Here is a 21221-nt window from a genome sequence, read left to right on the forward strand (position 1 = left end):
TCTGATTTGGAACCAGTCTGTTGTTCCATGTCCAGTTCTAACTGTTGCTTCTTTACCTGCATACAGGTTTCTCAGGAGGCAGGTAGGTCAGGTGGTCCGGTATTCCCATCTCTTGAAGAATTTTCACAGTTTATTGTGATGCACACAATCAAAGGCTTTGGTGTAGTTAATAAAACAATAGATGTTTTTCTGGGACTCTCTTGCCTTTTTGATGATCCAGTGGATGTTGGCAATTTGATCTCTGGTTCCTCTGCCTTTTCTAAATCCAGCTTGAACATCTGGAAGTTCATGGTTCACGTACTGTTGAATCCTGGCTTAGAGAATTTTGAGCATTACTTTGCTAGCGTGTGAGATGAGTGCAGTTTTGTGCGGTAGTTTCATCATTCTTTGGCGTTGTCTTTCTTTGGGATTGGAATGAAAACAGACCTTTTCCAGTCCTGTGGCCACTGCTGAGTTTTCCAGATTTGTTGGCATATTGCGTGCAGCACTTTCACAGCATCATCTTTTAGGATTTGAAATAGCTCAACTGGAATTCCATCACCTCCTCTAGCTTTGTTCACAGTGATGCTTCCTAAGGCCCTCTTGACTTAGCATTCCAGGATGTTTGACTCTAGGTGAGTGATCACACCAGTGTGATTATCTGGGTCTTGAAGATCTTTTTTGTATAGTTCTTCTATGTATTCTTGCCACCTCTTCTTAATATCTTCTGCTTCTGTTAGGTCCATACCATTTCTGTCCTTTATTTGCATGAAAAGTTCCCTTGGTATCTCTAATTTTCTTGACGAGATCTCTAGTCTTTCCCATTCTGTTGTTTTCCTTTTTTTCTTTGCATTGATCCCCGAGGAAGTCTTTCTTATCTCTCCTTGCTATTCTTTGGAACTCTGCATTCAAATGGGTATATCTCTTCTTTTCTCCTTTGCCTTTGGCTTCTCTTCTTTTCATAGCTGTTTGTAAGGCCTCCTCAGACAACCATTTTGCCTTTTTGCCTTTCTTTTTCTTGGGGATGGTCTTGATCACTGCCTCCTGTACAATGTCACAAACCTCCCTCTGCAAAGGAGAATGATTATCAGTATCACCCAATCACCAAGTTATCCCATACATCAAATTAATTTTACTTTAAAAATAAGAAAAAAGTGATAGTAATTCATACTTAGGATATTTATTAAAATGTAGAAGTACATAAAGTAATTCCCCATCCCACCAAACTCCACCCTCCAGAAGTAGCCAGTGCTAATGGTTTAATATGTACTCTTCTAGATTTTTTTAGGTAAATGCAAACATACATGCATGGTTACAGTTATTTTCAGCATCTTGATTTTTTCACTCAGCGTTATTAACGTTATCATCCTGGATATTTTTCCACATGAATGTATGTGTATATATTTATACATATAAATACTTTATTTTAATTGCTTTTGATTATGTTGTCTGTACATAAATACCTTGTTTAATTTGTTCCACTATTGATGACTATTTAGGCTATTTCTAACTTTTTCCACTATTGCAAAGCAACAGGTCAGTTATTCTTAATTTGAGCTAAATTTAAGGCCCTTATGCATGGTGAACAGGAAGTCTCCTATTTCTTGTTTAGGATAGAAGCTTAGAGTGGTTATAATTTTGAATAATATTGAATGATAAGATGTTACACAAAAACCCAAGTAACTTTTTGGCCAATGCTATAAAATTCCTTTCTGCTTTGTAAAATTCAAATCCAGACTTTTATAAAGTTTGGACTTTCAAATAATCTTATATATGTTCTTGTCACGAAAAAAGAGGAAACTTAGATCTTTACCTTCTTCATTTTCAGCTTATCCCAATTTTTACCTCAGAAGACATAAAGTTTTTTGGATTGGTCAAATTGGCCATCATATTAAATATAAACAGAACAGTACCTTTTAACAAACTGTTTCTTTCTTGGTTATAAAATGTTTCTATAAGCTGTTTTTCTATCAAAAAAACAAAAAGAAAGAAAGCAAAGCCTAGAGCCATTTTCCTTTCTGCTGACAAAGACCTAAAGTGTCTGAGAGGGTTGGGGTTCTGCGAGATTGTGGGGTCAGAACTGGATTCTTCAAAACCAAAAACTGCATGGAAAACATGCTGTCTAACCAAACAAGGGACAAAATTTAGTACACATTTTTTGAAAAATAAATAGATGGATAACTGGATAAGTGGGAGATCTTTGCCAGGTACATTGCAACCATTTCTCCATGATGTATTGGGTTATCTTGGAAATCACTTCTCTTCAGAAGTACTGTAAACTGTTGAAATTACGGTTAAGGTTGTGCTTCAGAAACACTCAAGGAAAGGATAGAGGGTCATTGAAGACCACAGGTCCTGGATGTGAGATATTTCATCAAGACCTGAAAACAGTCTGGCTGCCCTTTCTCATTGAGGTGTCTCAGTTGCCTTTATCATTTAACCAAAACTGAGTTTTATGCAAAATTATATTATGAAAGTAATCAATGTTCTAACATGTACTAGGCAAAGTCTTGCTTTGTTGCCAGTATCTAGAACTGAGCAGTCTAGTAAAAATATAATGCAAGTCACCGTATAACTTTAAGTTTTCTCATAGCCACATTAAAGAAGTAAAAAAGAAAGAGATGAAATTAATTTTAATAATTTTACTTAACCCAGTGTATCTGAAAGATTATCATATCAACATGTATTCATTATAAAAACACTGAGAGACTTTACATTTTTTTCCTGCCAAGTCTTATCTGGTGTGTAGTTATACCATATCTCAATTTGGATGCTAAATTTTCATTGGAAATACTTGATCTGATTTCATAACATTTACAACTGAAAAGGTAGATTAATACATTTAAGTGATTACGAGCATAACAAAAAGATTTAAAATAACTGATTAAGAATTCAGCTTCTCAGCTACACTGTTCTAACTTTTCACTTGCTCAACAGCCATGTTTAGCTGGTGGTTACAGTATTGATCCCCTGGTGGCTCAGACGGTAGAGAGTCTGCCAGCAGTTCAGGAGACCCAGGTTCAATCCCTGAGTCAGGAAGATCCCCTGGAGAAGGGCATGGTAGCCTACGCCAGCATTCTTGGCTGGAGAATTCCGTGGGCAGAGGAGCCTGGCGGGGGTACAGTCCATGCGCCACAAAGACTCGTAGACGACTGAGCAACTAACACTTCAGCTCTCACTTCAGGTCTTAGTAACTGTTCTTAAAGGGGATATATACTCCTCTACCATGATAGTACAGCTTTTTCATTGATATAAGTTAGAAAAGTGGCAGAAAACAGGCTACTCATCCACGTAGATGTATTTTTTTAATTTTTAAAAAAAACTTATTGAAGTATGTGTGTCAGTCGCTCAGTCGTGTCCAACTCTTCGTGACGCCGTGGACTGTAGCCCACCAGGCTCCTCTTTCCATGGAATTCTCCAGGCAAGAATACCAGAGCGGGTTGCCATTTCCTTCTCCAACTGAAGTATAGTTGATGTACAATGTTGTGCCATGTAGATATTTTTGATACTGCGTTTCTATGTGCTTAATATAGTAATTTCTTAAAAAGTGTTAGTTATTAGTGTGTGATAATGTTTTATTTTTTATATAGGCATTCTATATTGTCTCCCTTCTCTTACATTGCTTCATATAATGAAGTTGCACATTTTAGTTTCAATGAAAAAAATAATTTGCTTTATTATATTTTATTTACGTATGGATTTTTTCCTATCAGCTTTACTAGCATCAAATTTTATTATGAGGTTTTATTGTTATAAATTTATTATATATGTTTTATATATAGATTTTTATATATATTTATGTAAACTTAAATTTTATTGTCTAGATCCCTCTGGGGCCTAGATAGCAATATTTTTTATACCCTTAAAGAGATATTTATTTTGTACTTGGTGCCTAAGACGTCTGATTCTTAATTACCTTGATAGAGATACCACCCACTTGGAGATTGAACCTTTTACTCTCCTCGGAGTCTGTGCTGGCCTGATCCCGTACCCTCATCACAACCAGTCCCCGAGAAACACGTATCAGTGCGCCATGGGGAAACAAGCCATGGGTAAGAATTCCTTCTTGAACTTGGTTGTAAATACTTGGATGAATACTTATATCTTTATTCATGTTTCACTAGTATTGCATGTTTGGCCGGGTCAGATGTTGCTGACACACCTGAGTGATTGCAGGTTCCCCTACCAAGATCCCCTGTCATGTCTAAAGCCTAAACAAAAATGGAGAAAACCCCTCTGAACTTGTTCCCTTGGCCAAACAAAAGGATACATAATAACTGTCCCAGAATTACAAGGTAGTAAAAATAAAGAGGAAAGCCCTATATAAATGTAAGTTATTAACCAAGAGAGCTGGAAGAAAGAGCAGTGGAAACTCAGGAGGAGAGTGGAAGGCAGTAGGGATAAAGAGCTACAGTATAGATTAGAATGTACTTAGTTATTATCTGGATGACAATCACTGAGCCCGTAATATCCACACAGTTGCTCCTGTAGCTCCTGAAACATTCAGTATCTGTCACACAGTTTCCTGAATTTGTGTTTCTTTCTTTCTACTTTTCTTTCCTTTCATTCATTCATTGATTATTTATCATCCATAACATTTATTGAGCATCAACAATAAACCAGGCAGGAGTACTGGAACCGGAAAATAGAGAGACGACAGAGTCCTGCCCTCAATGAGTTCACAGTCTAGTAGGAGAGAATAGTAAATACACCGGGAATTGGATATAGTCTGATACACGCTGTGGCAGACTAATAGCTTAGAGTCTAAGGGAGTAGGAGCAGAAAGAACACCTGAGGTTAGAGAGTGGTTGTTTCTGGAGACTAGAACTGAACTGAGTCTTGAGGACTCTTGAGTATTTCTCACAGGTCTGAGAATGTAAGCAAGCAGTGTGTGGGGAAGTCTTGGTATATACTTTGATACAGCTGTTCTGTAGTGTGTTTGCTATATAGTATGGGCAGAGAGGCATGCTGGAGAGATGCCAAATGTGGAGGAGTTTTGATTTTTGTCTTGAAGAGGATACAGAGGATACTGGCAAAAAAAAAAAAAAGTTTTGCTTATAAGATTTTTTTTTGAAATATTTTTTAAAACATTTAAATCCTATTAAGTTGAATAAATTTTCTTTTCTTCTGTGTCTATAACATCAATATGACTTATCATCTCTGATTTAAAGCATGCTACAAGGAGGTTCCTTAAGAAATCGTAAAAGGTTTTTGCGTTGCCTTTGGCTAACAACTGGAATGCAGTTAGCCTCTCAGTTACTGATAATTAGCTTGACAATTAAGGAATTCTGTTTCTCCTATGGATAAAGAGTATGCATGTCTTTTCGAGTTTTTATATTGCCCTTTGGTTGGCCACAAAGAAATAAGAAGCATGTTGTCCTGCTACCATTTACCTGAATGATGTAATGCCTGGACAGTTGAGAATAATTCCCAGTGGGAAAATCTAAACAGCAGCTCATCAATTTAGCGTTTCCCATTCATCCTCCACAGCAGTGTAGGCTGAGTTCCCGCTTGTGCTTCTGACTTGCTAACAAGTTGAAATATACAGTACTGAATCCTGTGTGTCCTGAAAGGGCTATCACTTCTATTGGGTTTACCAAACCATTTTGTTTCATGATGTGAATCCCAGCTGAAACAATACACCTTTTGTGTAGAACCTTCAGCAGAATTAACGGAAGACTAATCACTTCATCGCGAATGCCACTCTTTGGTGTGTTGGAAGATTGAAACAGAAAGGGCTGTATCTCTCACCACTTGGCAAATCTTTTTGTTTTTGTAAATAAGTGACTCGAGCGGATGGAATAATATTTTTATTTTTGTAACTTCTCTTCCTACCAAAAAAGAAAAAAAAAAAAGGCCTTTATTTCATAGCCCTGCGTACCTAAAGCGTTTGGCCAGCTACCACACACAGTTAAGCAGGATCAGTGTGTACAGAAAGCCAATTCAGTGTCTGTAGAGTTCTTTTGTAGTTTTCTGTGTGAAGGTTTTTTTTCTCGTTTTGTTTTGAGTGTCATTTGCAATTCATTGTCTGTGTTTTCTGAGGTTGGTGTATTCAGCTGCTCTGACCCTGGGTCCTGCACATTTAGCTCCTTGGATACAATCCTCTGACGTGACTGCTGACGCTAGGGAGACAAAAGCCGCTGAATATCTTAAGTAATAATTAAAAAAAAAAAAAAGCCTTTGTTACTGTTTGTTATTATAAAACACCTGACTGGAAAGAAAAGCCATGAGATAAAAGTAATATTTAAAGTTGGCACATGAGAAGGCCACTTTGTTCTGTGGGCACTGAAATGCTGCGGAAGTATTGAGCGAGGTCTGTAGGAGAACTTGCTAAGGGAGAGAAGGCAGCAGACGGAGACCAGAGCAGAGATCCAGGTCTGAAGCAAACCCGGCTCCTTGAGTTGGACTTCTCGGAGTCATTTTAATTCCATGCTGTCTTGACTGCTAGTAAGTAAAATCACACTATCCCATTTTAGGTATCAGCCATTGCATAAGACTGTATATAGCGCAGAGATTCTGTGTGGATTTTCTTTTTTTTTTTTTTGGGTGAAAAATTATACAGTCACTTTTTGTGATTCCTTATATATCCTCCCAGTGTCTGTGGATTTTATAAGAAAATATTTTAGTTTCTCTTCATCTATTAGTCCATGTGGAAAGTGAAAGACAGTATCCCAGAATTAATTCGCTAAATACTCTAACCAACCTGAAAGTTGACTGTATGCCATTTACCACCAACCCCTCCCATTCACCAGTGAGAAAATAAAAGTCATTTTCTGTCACTACGAAGGACCCCAAGACAGCACAGAGCACAGGGGCCAGAGAGCCTTACCTTGTATATCAGACAGGGCTGCCTCGAATGCAGCCTGGAACACCGGCAGAGGGTGCTTCTTAAATCTAAGGCTCTTTAAATTATTCGTGGAGTTCAGGGCTCCGCGCGGCGTGTAACTGAGTTCCTGGGAGCCCCCTGCCACGCCTGCGGCTCTGTTGCGACGTGGTGCAGAGCGCGAAGGCAGGTCGGCGTTGGAGGTGGCAGGCTCTTCGGGTCACCCAGGGCTGCAAGTGAAGGCTGGTGAGGGGGCTGCGTTGTCTGCTGCCCCCCGCACCCGACGCCAAGTTCACATGAGTCACGCTTTCATATCCTGCCCATTTTATTAGTTGGCACGCCTCTAGTGGAACCCTTTCTCCCGTTTAAAAGGAACTTTTGGTCACTGTCAGCTCAATTAATGAATATGCATCACATCCCTCCTCCAGCCCCCGCTGCTTCTCACTGCCCCTTCCTCCTTCAGCTCCAAACTGCTTGGACTTTTTTAAAGTTGGGCGTTAACGCAGCTTCTGTTTTGGTTTTTGTTTTTGACTGAGTCTGTTCCTAAGTGGGTAGTTCCTTCTCTTGTATCCCCCACTTTACAGTAGGATGGGATGTACTAGAAATAGGCTAGAGGATTTCGAAATACTAGAAACACATAATATACACATAAAAACTCATAAAATGTAGTTTCATTCTACATCTCTTCTTCTCTCGTTTTCTGTTTGAATTTTTTTTTTAAGACAATTTTTTTTTTTAATCCATTTGGGGATACAAAGTGAAAACATGTCTCGACCAAATTATCCATGATAATTCTCTTTTAGAATTCTGTTGGTTCAAAAAGGCATGCTCATTGTAGCTATTGTAGGTGTAAGCCTGTGTGACAGTTGCTGAGACTAGAATGTTTATAATGAGGTACAGTTCCATATGTAGGGTTAGATTTGGAGGTAGATTGGGTAGTCTTGCAGGATGATGAGTATGTATTTTTACTGCTAATATTGTTAATATTAGTCATAATGAATGTTGCCACTCATTGAGTATCCAACTGATTTATGTCCATTTCTTCATTTAGCATATTAATAATAACAGTCCTGAGATATAATACATACCTCTTTGTTTCTGACAAGGAAACTGAATTCCAGTTTGGTTGAGTAACTGTTGAGAGATTACTTTATGTCTTCTATACAGTGATCTTTGTAAAACTTACTAAAATGTTTCTCAACTGAAACTAAACTTTCCTCACTTCTGGTTCACCATGGATCATGATGAAGGTAGACTGTAAATTATAAACTCCCTTGAGGACAGGGACTATGTCTGCTATTTATCACTGTATCTCTGGGGCCTAGCCAGGTGCCAGCTTAATAGGTACTTAATAAATGTCTCAACAACAAATGGATCTCTGAGCACATTAAAATTATTAAGAAATCAGATGCAGATTTTTAAAACAATCTTTGAAATGAAGAACTATGTTGGAGGACTTTACAACCCGATACTTAGACTTAGCATAAAGCCATAGTAAGGAAGACAGCGTGATATTGACATAAGGGTAGGCAAGTAGATCGGTGGAACAGAATCCAGAAACAGAGCCACACTTTTATGAGTAATTGATTTTCAATGACTATACCAGGGCAATTGAGAGGAAAGGAAAATCTTCTCAATAAAATGTCTGAGTATCCATATAGAAAAAAATGAATGTCAGCTCCTACCTCATACCATATAAAAAGTTAATACAAAATGAATCACACCCCTAAATGTAAGAGCTGAAAGTATAAAACTTATAGAAGGAAACTTAAGCAAAAATCTTTGTGACCTCAAATGATATTAGAGTTCTTAGAACACAAAAAGGACAAACTATAAAAAATGAAAATTTTGGCAAACTGGACTTTCTTAAGTTATACTTCTTCTCTTTGAAGGATGCTGTTAAGACTATGAAAGACAGGGTCTTCCCTGGTGGTCCCGTGGTTAAGACTTACCGCTTCCACTGCAGGGAGCATGGGTTCAGTCCCTGGTTGGGAATGAAGATCCTGCATGCTGCTGCTAAGTGTGACCAAAATATATATGTATATATGAAAGACAGCTTTAAGCCACAGAATGGAAGGAAGTATTTTCAGTATATCTGATAGAGGATTTGTGTCCAGAATACATACAAAGAACTCTTGGATAATAAGACAACTCAGTTAGAAGATGGGGGCCAGGGGAAAACTCAGAAATTTCACAAAGAGTAATAGGAATAAGCAATACACTCATGAAAATACGTTCAGTGTTATTAGTCATCAGGTAAATGTAAATTTCTGTAAGATGTGACTGCACACTCATTAGAACAACTCAGATGAAAAAGATTTGACATTTGTGGAGCAGCCAAAATGCTCACACACTGCTGTTGAAAATGTTAAACAGTAAAATCACTTTGGAAAATGCTAAAATTATTCTATAAAGTTAGCTGTACTCTCAGCAAACAAAACAGAAACTCCACTCCTGTGTATTTATCCAAGAGAAATGAGTAACAAAGACGTGTGCATCAATGTTCATAGCAACTTTATTCACAGTAGCCCAAAACTGGAAACATCTCAAATATCCATCAGCAGGTGAATGGATAGACAAAATGTATATTCTTATGATGGAATAGTACTTGGCAATAAAAAAAGAATGAATTCTGTTACAAACAGACATGTGGATGGCGCCTCAGAATCATGCTAAATGAAAGAAGCAACTCAAGAGTACACTTACTATATGATTCCATTTATATATGAAATTCTAGAAAATGCAAACTGAAACTGTACTGATAAACAGATCCTTGGTTGCCTGAGGCCAGGGGCAGGATCATCTGGAAGTATTGGAAATGTTCTGGATCTTAATTGTGGTAGTGGTTTCACACATTCATATATCTGTCAGAACTCATCAACTTGTACACTTTAAATGGGTGAAATTTATTGTAATTCCATAATATATACAATTAAGTAAAAAGAGCTTGCGTGAAGGAAGATGGAAAAATTAGCTAAATATATACAACTTTATTTTTCTCAATATACCTTTTCTAAGTTGTGTTCATCCTTACTTTTTTTCCTTTTGTCTTAAAAAACATCTTCACTGTTTTAGCCTACATATACATACCACGTTATGCCAATTTGTGACTCCTTAAGAAAGTTTTGATCAAGAAAATGAGACTTTGTAAGAAAGATTATGTCCTGAGTAGTGAGCAGATAAATTCATAGGAGACTGTTTTTACAGCAAAATGGGCCAGTAGAAGGAGAATTCAGCTTATAGCTGTTCTATTAATTTTTATATACATGCAGTGCTATATACATGCAGTGCCCTTCTTAAGGAAGCTGAAAATACTAATAGAGCTGTCCTAGTTTGAGTATATGCTTCACCCTGGGCTTATGTTATAATTTCTACAGGACATTTTCTCCAAAAAGCTTACTTATTGTTAAAAATAGCTAGTCAGTCATTCATAATTTGTATAAAAATTATAGGGTGTGGTGGCATTTGAGAATTTTATAACATAGAAGTCATAGTTTATAAATCATATTTTAATCTACGCACCCATCACCAGTGCTGCTAGAGATGTGTATACATGTATTGGCCTACAAGTTCTTTCAAAAGTCTTTATGGAACATTTTCTGATGAGATCATAAGCCCCAAACTTTTGCTAAACCGTTTTGTGTTCCTCCATTCCATAGTTGGTTGCGATGCCCAATAATTATGCTCTGGGCCGAGTAGCACAATTTTATAGCAGGATGCCATCTCTGTCACCATTGTTCAGAAGTGCAGCTGGCTCTGCTTCTCTGCTGCATGGTAACACTCGGCTCAGGTCTAAGAGGGCACGTTTGGCAGCCTGGTGGGACTTTGCCTGAACCCTTGTCTCCAGTGGGTAAAGTATACAGTTGAAGCTGAAATCTCAACATAAATTTGAATTGATTTCATGTAAAAGGATGAGCTTACTGTAGTCCGAGCAGCAGCAATTTTATTTCTAAGGCCATAAGTGATCTCTTATCAGGTATCCTGCCCAGTCTATTAGTTGGCACTAAAATAACAGTAATTGGCAATTTTTAGTGTGAGCTTGAGAAAAAGTTCATGCAGTTCAGTTTAGCTATTGGTTTTCAGCTGAATCTTGATAAATTTTCTAGAGATTTAAGCACAAATACATACCTCATAAAAAGTACATTGAAATTCTCCCATTTCATTTACTTGACATTTATTGAGCATTGGTAATAAGCCTAGCAGTGTACTGGGCACTTGTTTCTTTAGTGTCCTACGGATTTCATTAAAGCCCAACCATCAAGGAGCGCTACATCATTTTTGCTGCCTGAAGAGGTTGTTTTCATCTCTAAATTGGAAGCACCGTTGATTTAATGACACGAGTAAGAGAAAAAGGAAAAGGAAACAAATAGTTGGATTGTATATCTGCTCACATGAAAGCTTAACTCCATTAAATGACATGTCAGCACCTTGGACATGTGTGGGTATTGCAGGTGTGCCTCCAGGGAGAAGAAGAGGTACTTGGGAGAAGTTAAAGAGATCAGAAACCTGCACTCTAGCTCAACAGTAGGGCAAACGTGGGTTTCCCGGTTTTAAGGTCTCTGAGTAGGAGCAACTGTGTGTTCACAAGCCCCGGATTCTGAAAGCCTTTTTGTTGAATCGATCTTTGAACTTTAATGCACCCAATGGGGAAAAAGGAGAAGGGTAGGTAACATTCTAGCTTCACTTTCAGTTGACAGTGATACTCTTCCAAGGTCCAATCAGGTGGAAAGGCTGATTGGCAAGGAGAGAGAAGCCCATGCCTGATTGGACAGGGCCCTGGATTCCCTGGGGGAGAGGACCCTGCCTTTCCCCATTTTATCTCTAGCGCTGGGCCCCAAGTAGGTGTTTATTAACTGCTTAATAAGTGAAGAGTTATTTTTTTCCTCCTTTTGTTTTTTTTTTTCATGTTGAACATTTGGAGTTGTTGGTTTCTTTATTTGTCCTATTGTCCAAGCTTTCTGCCTGTCAGCACTGTGGGGTATTTTCTAATTGCAGCTGTAAATATGCCTGGAACATAGTAGAACCAAATGCAGAATTGTTGACTGACATGTATGATTAACCAGCAGAGACAAAAGCTCTCCAAATGGGATCAATTTTATAAATCCAAAAGTTGAAATTATTCAGATTAGTATACTTTGAGTGTGATTTTTCTTCTTTGTAGGATTTTTGACATAACTGAGAAAAATTGTTTTTGAAAGTCATTAATCACTATGAGGTATTGGTCTTTAAATATTTGAAGATTTTCTTCATTTTAATTATTAAAGTGAATGTTTCTCCCTATATTCATTGCTGCTATTCATTCTCTATTCATCTAATAGAATGTTGCATTTTGTTTTCTCCAATACCAATGAAGGTACCATTGGATACAACCAGAGGAATAGAATTGATACTCTCATGTATCTCCTAGCATATCCACAAAAACCCATGGTTAAAACAAAGACTATTGAGTTGATAGAATTTGAGAAACTGCCAGCCGGACAGAATGCGACAGTTGCCGTGATGAGTTATAGTGGCTATGATATCGAAGATGCTCTTGTTTTAAACAAGGCTTCCTTGGACAGAGGTAAGTGAATTTTCAAAGCACGAGCACCAAAAGTACCTTTGTGCAGATTCAGATACAAGCGTGACCAATGTGAAAGTCATTTGACGTCAGAATGTTAATGTCAGTTTCAAGTGATTTGATTTTTATAATATACAACCAGGAAGTGGCTATGCATGGTGTTGACATTTTTTAAATGAATATTATATAGAGGTATTAATAATTGTTACTAAGGAACCTTTTTTTGTTGTTGTTACTTAATTTATTGGTGACTTGAGACAGTTCAACAGAAAACAAAAATTGAAATGCAAGAATTTGATTATTTCCTAGCAGGAATTACAATACATGAAATACCGTTTTTTTGTTTTTGTTTTTTTTGAAAAACATCAAGTTGTATATTTAATTACAAACCTGTTGAAAGGGCAATAGCAATAATTGTATGTAAAAGACTATTTTTTTTAATTGTATATCAACTTCATAATTCTATACCTTTTTGTTAGCAAAATTATAAAAGTATACATGCACAAACCCTGATTCATCATTTTACCTTTTTCTTTCCCAGTTTTTTGACAGCTTACTTTTGCAGGTCCCCACCTGGGGGCTTGTTAGCCATCACCTGACCTGTGGTGTGACTTCTGTCTTCATCATCCATTTCTCTCCTTTCTCCCTGGCAGGCCCGCCCTGCCTTCCCCTTCACTCTTCGCAGTTGCTAGGCAGCCATAATAGTACTCCTAGCCATGTGTCTTTGGCGTTAATGTTGGCTGCACTTAATTTATGCCTCTTTTTTTCCTCCAAATGACAACAGTCATGCTTTAAAGCTAGATGTTTTCCTTTCTGATTAACTGGTAACGTTTATGTGGAAATCTGAAGACTTTGTGATATCTGTCAGAAACTCCGTGACACAATTTAATGATCTGAGTTTACTGTCCTCTTGCTTTTAAGCTCCCACCTGTAAATAAAATGTCCATTTATACTTAGAAGAAAACGCTTCTGATTCCATCCAGTTCAGGTTCACACTGCACTCCAGTATGTTGCACTTAATGACCATTGTACGAAATTTCAAGATCATGTAAGGTTTTCAAAGCAGCTTTCTCTCTGAGGCGAGCTTATTATGGCCACACACAATTTACCAGGAGCCATAACAACGAAGACTGTTATCAAAGACACACAGATGTCTTCATCTACTGTCCAGATGTAGAAATGTGTTGTTTCATCCCATGGTCACCTTCATATTTAAAAAATGACATTAGAGCACTGAGATTTTATTTGGAAATCCACTCATCCCCAATTAATTTCCTAAACTCAAATTCTTAGATTTCTTGAAAGAGTTCTGCTTTGGGTGGAGAATCATAAGCAAAGGATTTTACAGCCATGCATTTATTTCTTCAGTAATAGCTGGCATTTAATCTGGAGACATTTTCCTATTTAAGTGAACTCTGACATGGCTCAGTATATCCTGGGGAGATCAGAGGGAGAATCCCGTTTAAAATAACAGCTTGACCAAAGGGGGAAGAAGAAAGAAATTCAGCCTTAGCATCTTAGGAAATGTTACTTAGTGTGGAAGGACTGGCAGCTCTTTTGAGCAACTGACAGATCCCTCTGTGGGTTTCAGTGGTTGAGTTTGCTCCATCTAAAGGCTTTTTCTATTCATTTTGCTTACTTTTCTTAATGTTCAAGTTGTTAGTTGGTCCCAGCACTTTTTCCTCTTCTACTAGATAAATGTAATATAAAAATGCTATCGAAGTACTCTCTAATCTTCAAGGCAAAGGTGAACTGTCTCTCCCATTAATATCATTTGATTGCTTCTTTGTATTCTCTCTTTCCTCTGGAGAAAAATTAATGTTTTTGTTTGCTTGTTTGAGACTTCTTCTAAATGCTAAAATCAGCAAAAAGAAAACTTTCCAGAGAAGAGTAGCAAAAGTTTTGCAACAAAGTGATGTGTGAGAAGAATGAGGGCTAATCAGTGAACTTGCTCTGTCTCAACTCAGCCACCATGTTGCTGAGTGACCTTGGCCACTTAATTTTTCTGCCCCTCACTCGTGGCACCTGTAAGATAGAGGGCTTAAGCCAGGTGATCTCTGAGGCCCTTTCCAATTTTCACATGCTATGGCTCTGCACTCTTAAAGAATCACAGTGATATTCCTAGGTTTTCCTCACCTTCCTCCAACCTGACAAGGTATATTCTGTGCTGGAAAACGATTGTAGAGATCCCAGTGTTTATATGTTTGTATGGTAGAGATCTTGAGCCAGTCCTTAAAGTCATCGGATTGTTATTTGGTTTGGCTACTCTCATGATCTAAATGTAGAGCAAATTTGGGGTGTGTTTCTGTGGGCTTCCCAGGTGGCTCAGATGGTAAAGAATCTGCCTGCAACACAGGAGACCTGGATTTGATCCCTGGGTCAGGAAGATCCCCTGGAGAAGGGAATGGCAACCCACTCTAGTATTCTTGCCTGGTGAGTTCCATGGACAGAGGAGCCTGGTGGGCTACAGTCCTTGGGATCACCGAGTTGGACACCGCTGAGTGACAAACACTTCGGAGGGGAAGGGAGGCAGAGTGGGGTGGCTTGTTGAATAACATAAACCTGTGACTTCACAGTTTCATGTTGCTGGTGGTTCTGAACCCACTTTGGTTTCATTTTAGGTTTTGGGCGTTGCCTTGTTTATAAAAATGCTAAATGCACCTTGAAACGATATACCAATCAGACTTTTGATAAAGTGATGGGGCCCATGTTGGATGCTGCTACAAGGAAACCCATCTGGCGACATGAGATTTTAGATGCAGACGGTATTTGTTCTCCAGGTAAAAGCCTTAAAATCATTTTTTTTTTAATGTATATGCTTTTAAATTATGGAAAGTATTCAGCAGTATGTCTGAATGTTTGGTATACAGGGCAGAAAAAAAATAACAGCCTATAAAACCGTATCAACCCGGGTGCTGTGGCAGGGAAAACAAGTGCAGTGACGGCAGTGTAGTAGCTGGTCTCTGTGCTTCCTGCAAAAAGGTGCAAAGCAAAGGTGAGGACAGCAGGAAAATCAAGGAAATACTTATATTTTCTCATTGTCCAAGTTAAGTTGGCAGGGACTCATTACTAGATGAAATAACTGTCACGTGGCCCAAACCTATTCTAACACCCTAGGAGATATTTTAAAGTGGATGGATTTTCTCTCATTCATGTGGTCCCCTAAAGCAGTTTCTTAATTTTATACATGCTGTGATCTTAATCTATGTGATGTTTTCAGATGGGCTTGCAGAATTTCAAACAAGCCCTGTTGAACTCTGATTCCGACCATGTGGGCTCTTTTTGTTACCTCCATGTCTGAATTTCATGCACCAGGTCTAATCACGGGGTTTTATGCCCCAAAAACCTTTGCCCTCCACACGGATGATAGTGACTCATCTAATGCTTTTCTCTGTCTCTCAGGTGAGAAAGTAGAAAACAAACAAGTGCTTGTAAACAAGTCCATGCCCACAGTGACTCAGATTCCCCTGGAAGGAAGTAACGTGCCCCAGCAACCGCAGTACAAAGATGTGCCCATCACGTATGTCCTGGTCATGCCTTGGAAATATTACATTGAAAGATTTTTAAAAAGAAGGGATGGAAGAAATTAGAAGTTAGCTTCTTTGGCCGGTGACTGCCAGAGAGGCGTCTGCCCAGTGTCAGCTTCATACCTGCTCTCAGACAACGGGGTCCCCAAACCGAGACCCAAACCACCATCCTCCCCTCACCTACCCCAGCCTCAGACATGCTTCCTCTGGGTCCCTTTCTTAGTGAGTAGTGCCGCCATCCAGCCAGACACCTGCAGCACACACCTGACTCCTCTGCGTGAACTACTGCACGCCTTAACGCAGTCTGTGCTGCCAGTTCTGTCTGCTCAGAAGTTCTCTCACCTCCCAGTGGCAGTGTGGCTGTCTGAGTTTGGCCCGCCTCTCCTGCTGGACCCATCATTCCTGGAAACTGCTCATCTGCCTCCAGTCGTGTGCCTCCCCACACTTCTCAGGCTCTCTCTGTTACTGCCAGAGTGATTTATTTTTTCCTCTCAGTTACTCATCTGCTACTCTCTTGAGTAAATAGAATAAAATTTGAGTAGATTGAGTAAAACTCCCAGTGACAAGGTCACCTGCAGGATAAAGGCCAAACGAAATGGTAATATAATAAATACATGGCCATCCATGACTCTTGGCACATGTCTCTAGCCACGTCCTTTGGCTCAACCAGCCCCCATATTTCTAGTAAATTGTCTCTTACTCTCTACACATTCCATGTGGCTTCTGTGTGTTTACTCATGCTGCTCCCTCCTCCTGGAATTTCCTTCTCTCTAGTCAGGTCTCCATTCTAGGGTCTCCTCCTCCAGGAAGCAGTCCTTGATCGCTTGCCGCTCCCTGCCAGTACTGTCACCTCCCCTAGCCCCTGGCAGGACTGACTGTCACCTCCTCGGGCCTTTCCCATTACCCCTCTCCCATACCAGAAGACTTCCATGCATCTCCCTTTCTCTCTTCCTTCATTGCTTGTGAGTTTCTTTGGGGCAGGAACTATGTCTTCTTAATCTTTGCATGTCCAGAGACTGTAAGGATCTGACACAGTAGACTCTGAATAATGTTTTTTGAATGAAAGACAGATGATATGAAGTGTGTGAAAAAGTTCCCAATGGAAAAGCTGAGTAGATCAAAGTAATCTTTAAAAATTTGGAGTTGAGTAACAGGCTTCAGCTTAAATCCCAGGTCTACTTTGTATGAGTCATGTGTTCTGGGCAGGTCCTTAACCTTCTTAAGTTTTCCTCAGTTCTTACTTCCTATAAAGGAATAACAGTATGTGAATGCCATGTTGGTAATGATTAAATTGTATCGTGCTTGCCTCGTAATAAATGTTTAACCACTTTAAACTAGGACTGTCCAAGGGAAGTTATCACATTTTAATTTATTCTTGAAAGAGGAAAGTCATTTTTCAGAACCTGAAATGGGAATGTCAGAATATTCTGTGATAGGTATTACATGAAATATGCCTGGAAGAATAGGTTCACCAAGGGTGGCTTGAAAATTCTGCTATAGTGACTTTCTCTTAATATTAGCTACAAAGGGGCAACGGACTCATATATTGAGAAAGTGATGATATCTTCAAATGCCGAAGATGCTTTTCTGATCAAAATGCTGCTGAGACAGACAAGGCGTCCAGAGATTGGAGACAAATTCAGCAGTCGTCATGGGCAAAAAGGTAAGTTGTATCATTTCTTAGCTTTTTAATAAAACTGTAGTATTTATTAACCACATTTTATAAGAACTACTTTATAATTCTCCCTGTTAGAAAAGTTCAGTATGTTAGAAAAAGTATTACCATGTTATCAAAAGTATTCTTGTTTTATTTCTCAGAATAACCTGTTTATATTTTAATTGCATCTAACAGTATACCATAGTGTTGCTTCTCTGTACTATGTATTTCATCCTGCAGCTGCTCAGCCCAAAATCATAAATACATTCTAGATGATATACCTACTAAAGTGCAAGTGGCCGTTCAGAAATAAATAGTAATACCTGTTTTTTCACAAAAGGTGTGTGTTTAAAATGCTGTATGTTCTGTTGGGTCACAGTATCAGGATGTCAGCACCAAAAGATACCTCAATCACCCACCCCTTTGTTTGACACAAGAGGCAGTTCAGAGCCTACTCGGTAAGCAGCCGGTCACAGCTCCCAGCTCGTTGCTGAGCTGGTGTTAGACCCGTGGTCTTCCCTGCCTCCGGTACAGTGCTTTGTCTTCCTCATAGTGACCCTTCTCCTAGACGCGCCTTCTCCGTCAGATCCCATCGGCGGGCCTGTTTCCGTTGATGGTCAGTGCTGGGTTTTCATTCATTGTGGGTTTGGTTTTGTTTTTGTGTCCAAGGAACATGTGGTGCTGTGTCGCTGCTGATTAACTTATCAGCAGAGTCTCGTTTAGTCAGCATACAGCTAGAGTGTGAGTTTGCCCTGGCTTCGAGTTTCAGCGCTGTCTGCCGCGCACTAGTACTCAGACCAACAGCAGCTCACGCTTGGGTAGCACCCGGTGTGCCTGGCTCGTTGCTCGTTTGTTTCTGCCACAGTCCCTGCGGTCTGCGCTTTGTGGGTGAGGAAGTCAAGGCCCCGAGAAGTTACAGGTTGTCCACGTCCCCAGCTGGTGGCAGAGCTGGTTTTTAAGCCCTGGCAGCCTAGCTCCAGGGTCCATGCTCTGTAACTGACCTGTTTGCTCTCCGGACTGTCAAGCAGTTAGGATTGTGCCTGACACATAGTAAGTGCTCAAGTGAGAGCTGTGATCATTAATACTGGCTGTTATTCATTCAGTCTTCAACTTGGAATCTCACTTGTGCTTATAAATTGCTGGTGCAGTATCTTCCTGTTTTTGTTGTTTGTTTTTTTCCCTCCTGAACCCCTCTCCCATCTCCTACCCCATCCCATCTTCTTGTTTTTAATTGACTGGTTTGAGGATAATTATACATTAAATTCTTGATGATTCTGACTATTGCTTTACCAGGCAAGTATATAAAATATTATAGTGTGTTTGGTCAAATGAATCTAGCCTTAGTTGTCATTCCATCAGTAGAAATGTTTCAGACTAAGGTACTATTTCACCAGAAGCATTTTTTAGTTCAGTTAACAGACACAAGATTATTTCAGCCTATCAATATTTTATGAAACAAAGTTGGTTCCATCTGTAACTGTGAATTTGATAGCTCTACTTCATACAGTTCCCTAAGATGCTAAGTCTTAACTTTTGAGTTTAAAACCTATCTTGAGGTTCCGTTATTTTCTACTGCTTACCAGTGAAAGTCAGATTCTCGATATTGAGATTGTTTCTCCTTCTCTGTTGGTCTTGACACTTTCTGAGATATACTCCTAAGTCTTTCTGGGGTCACCACAGTGTCTATTTTACTTGACCTATTTCCTGGACAAGAGCAAAGCTTGATACTCCTCTTATAAAGTGTTGGCCCTGGAAGTTTTACAGGTGTGTACACCGTTAAGAGGACATCTCTATCTGAATCAGTTTGCACACTTGAAGCCCAAATCCTTGTGCTCTGTTCCATCAGAGTTATTGTGTGAAGAGTTGAAGGCTAGTATGTACATTTCAGTAATTATCCACTGTTCACATTTCACTAAGTTTGAGGACAGGGACTGTGTCCTTAGAGTTCTCATGAGAGCTTTTCTCAGAGTAGATACTTAGTAAGTAATTGGTAACGGTTGAATATATGAATGAATTGAAGGTAGGGGGAATATGAAAAGGAACAGATTCCCCACTCTTGATGGATTGATTTTTGCCCAGATTTTAATGTGTACATTATATATGAGTGTGTGTATGTTACGGCAGAAACAAAACAGTACTTTTGAAAATGAAAACCATGCTTGATTAGTAAGTTCCTGTGAATACAGACCTCGAGGTAAAATGTCATCAAGTCTATGCTCTCGCATTTTTTCTATTAATAAAATACAGATAGCGTTCATTGACAGAAGTGGTTTCCAACTTGCAGTGATCTGAAACGTAGCAGATTTTCTAGATCTCTTCAGTCTTAGGGAGCTTTGACTAGAATATCTCTATACGAAACTGAAAGAAGTCCTCCTGGGTCTAGATGACCTTTCACTTGTAGTGAGGAGTTTATCTTGCTAGTTTTCTTTTTCCAGATGGCTTTTAATCCAAGGGTAAAACCTTCTGATTAGCCTAGATTCCCTTGATATTCTCTTCTCTTACAACTTCATTAGATTTATTGAAAAGATTGAGGGGGAACAGCAAACAAACAAAAATAGATAATGTAAGCTTTAGCAGAATATAGGGGTCATTAACATAATTTTCATTTAAGTATAATTTTTATTAAATAATAAATGCATACAGCTTAAAAAGGTCGAATAGTACCAAAAAAGGGTGCCTTGTACTAAAAAATATAATTTTCCTTTCCTTTCCTTTCTTCTTCTTCTGCTTCCTAAAGCAGTTTCACCTCATTTTCATCTTAGTATTTCTAAATAACATTCTTAAGCAGCTCTGTGTTCATTCATCTGTTTGCAGACGGATTCACCAGCAGACGTTGCCTGCTGATCTCGCCTTGTGATAGGTAGGAGGACCTACACTTGGCTACCTGTTTCCTATTCCCAACTTCCATTCCCTGCGTAGATTTATCATAATAATAATTAAGTTACTTAATTATTTAGATTGCATTATCTGGCGCCATAAATATTATTTGCTCCCAAACCAAGTGATTGTTGAGTACATTTCCTTGGTTATATAACTTTATTTTTTCAGAAGTTGATCAATATCTCATTTAAGAATTTTGCTTAATTTTCTTTATTTTCATTGCCATTCTTCTGTACCATCAACAGCCTCTCAACACAGTTTTCCACACAGTCTGTTAGAACCATTTTTTCCACAGATGGTTCCTTTTATAGTGTCCCCACTCCTCCTCCAAGCCATGGCGGTTCTTCTATGAGCCTGACCTTCCAGGAAAGTGTTAAGAATTGTAATAGGTGAACTGAGAGGTTAATCCGTGGAACCCTCAGGAGTGCAGGGCAGAGCCTGGCAAGCCAAGGCCATTGCAGCTCATCTTGCATGCCCTAGACGTGTTTCTTAGGAAGGTTGGGAAGCACTCTGTATTAGTTTGCTTGGACGGCTAAAATAAAATGCCACAGACTTAGGTGACCTAAACAAGAGCAGTTATTGTCTCTCAGTTCTAGAGGCCAGAAATTCAAGATCAGAAATGAATTTTAGGGGGACCCAGCCCATCCACTGCACTCTCAGCCTGCCGAATGGTAACTGTTTATGACAGCTTCCTTTGAGCCCTTGCTTCTTGGCTCTTCCCTGTCACTTCTCTCTCTCCCACCCCCCACCCTGTAGTGGATAATCCGTCTGTTAAATTGCTGAGAAAGTGCGCGT

General features: G+C 39.1%; 1 protein-coding gene across 2 annotated transcripts in view; it reads left to right on the forward strand.

Moving 5' to 3' along the window:
* Positions 1 to 21221, forward strand: part of POLR3B (RNA polymerase III subunit B) — a 108233-nt gene that overhangs the window by 57337 nt on the left and 29675 nt on the right. For both annotated transcript variants that reach the window (XR_010663585.1, XM_065938420.1), the window contains exons 19-23: positions 3904 to 4031; positions 12156 to 12365; positions 14984 to 15142; positions 15765 to 15882; positions 17410 to 17552. Coding sequence is in view for 1 of the 2 variants with exons in the window: in XM_065938420.1 (XP_065794492.1) it covers positions 3904 to 4031; positions 12156 to 12365; positions 14984 to 15142; positions 15765 to 15882; positions 17410 to 17552 (758 nt within the window). In the remaining variant the exon portion in view is untranslated. The remainder of the gene's footprint in view (positions 1 to 3903; positions 4032 to 12155; positions 12366 to 14983; positions 15143 to 15764; positions 15883 to 17409; positions 17553 to 21221) is intronic.

The sequence above is a fragment of the Muntiacus reevesi genome, chromosome 1 (assembly GCF_963930625.1).
Source record: "Muntiacus reevesi chromosome 1, mMunRee1.1, whole genome shotgun sequence".
In the NCBI taxonomy this organism is placed as follows: domain Eukaryota; kingdom Metazoa; phylum Chordata; class Mammalia; order Artiodactyla; family Cervidae; genus Muntiacus; species Muntiacus reevesi.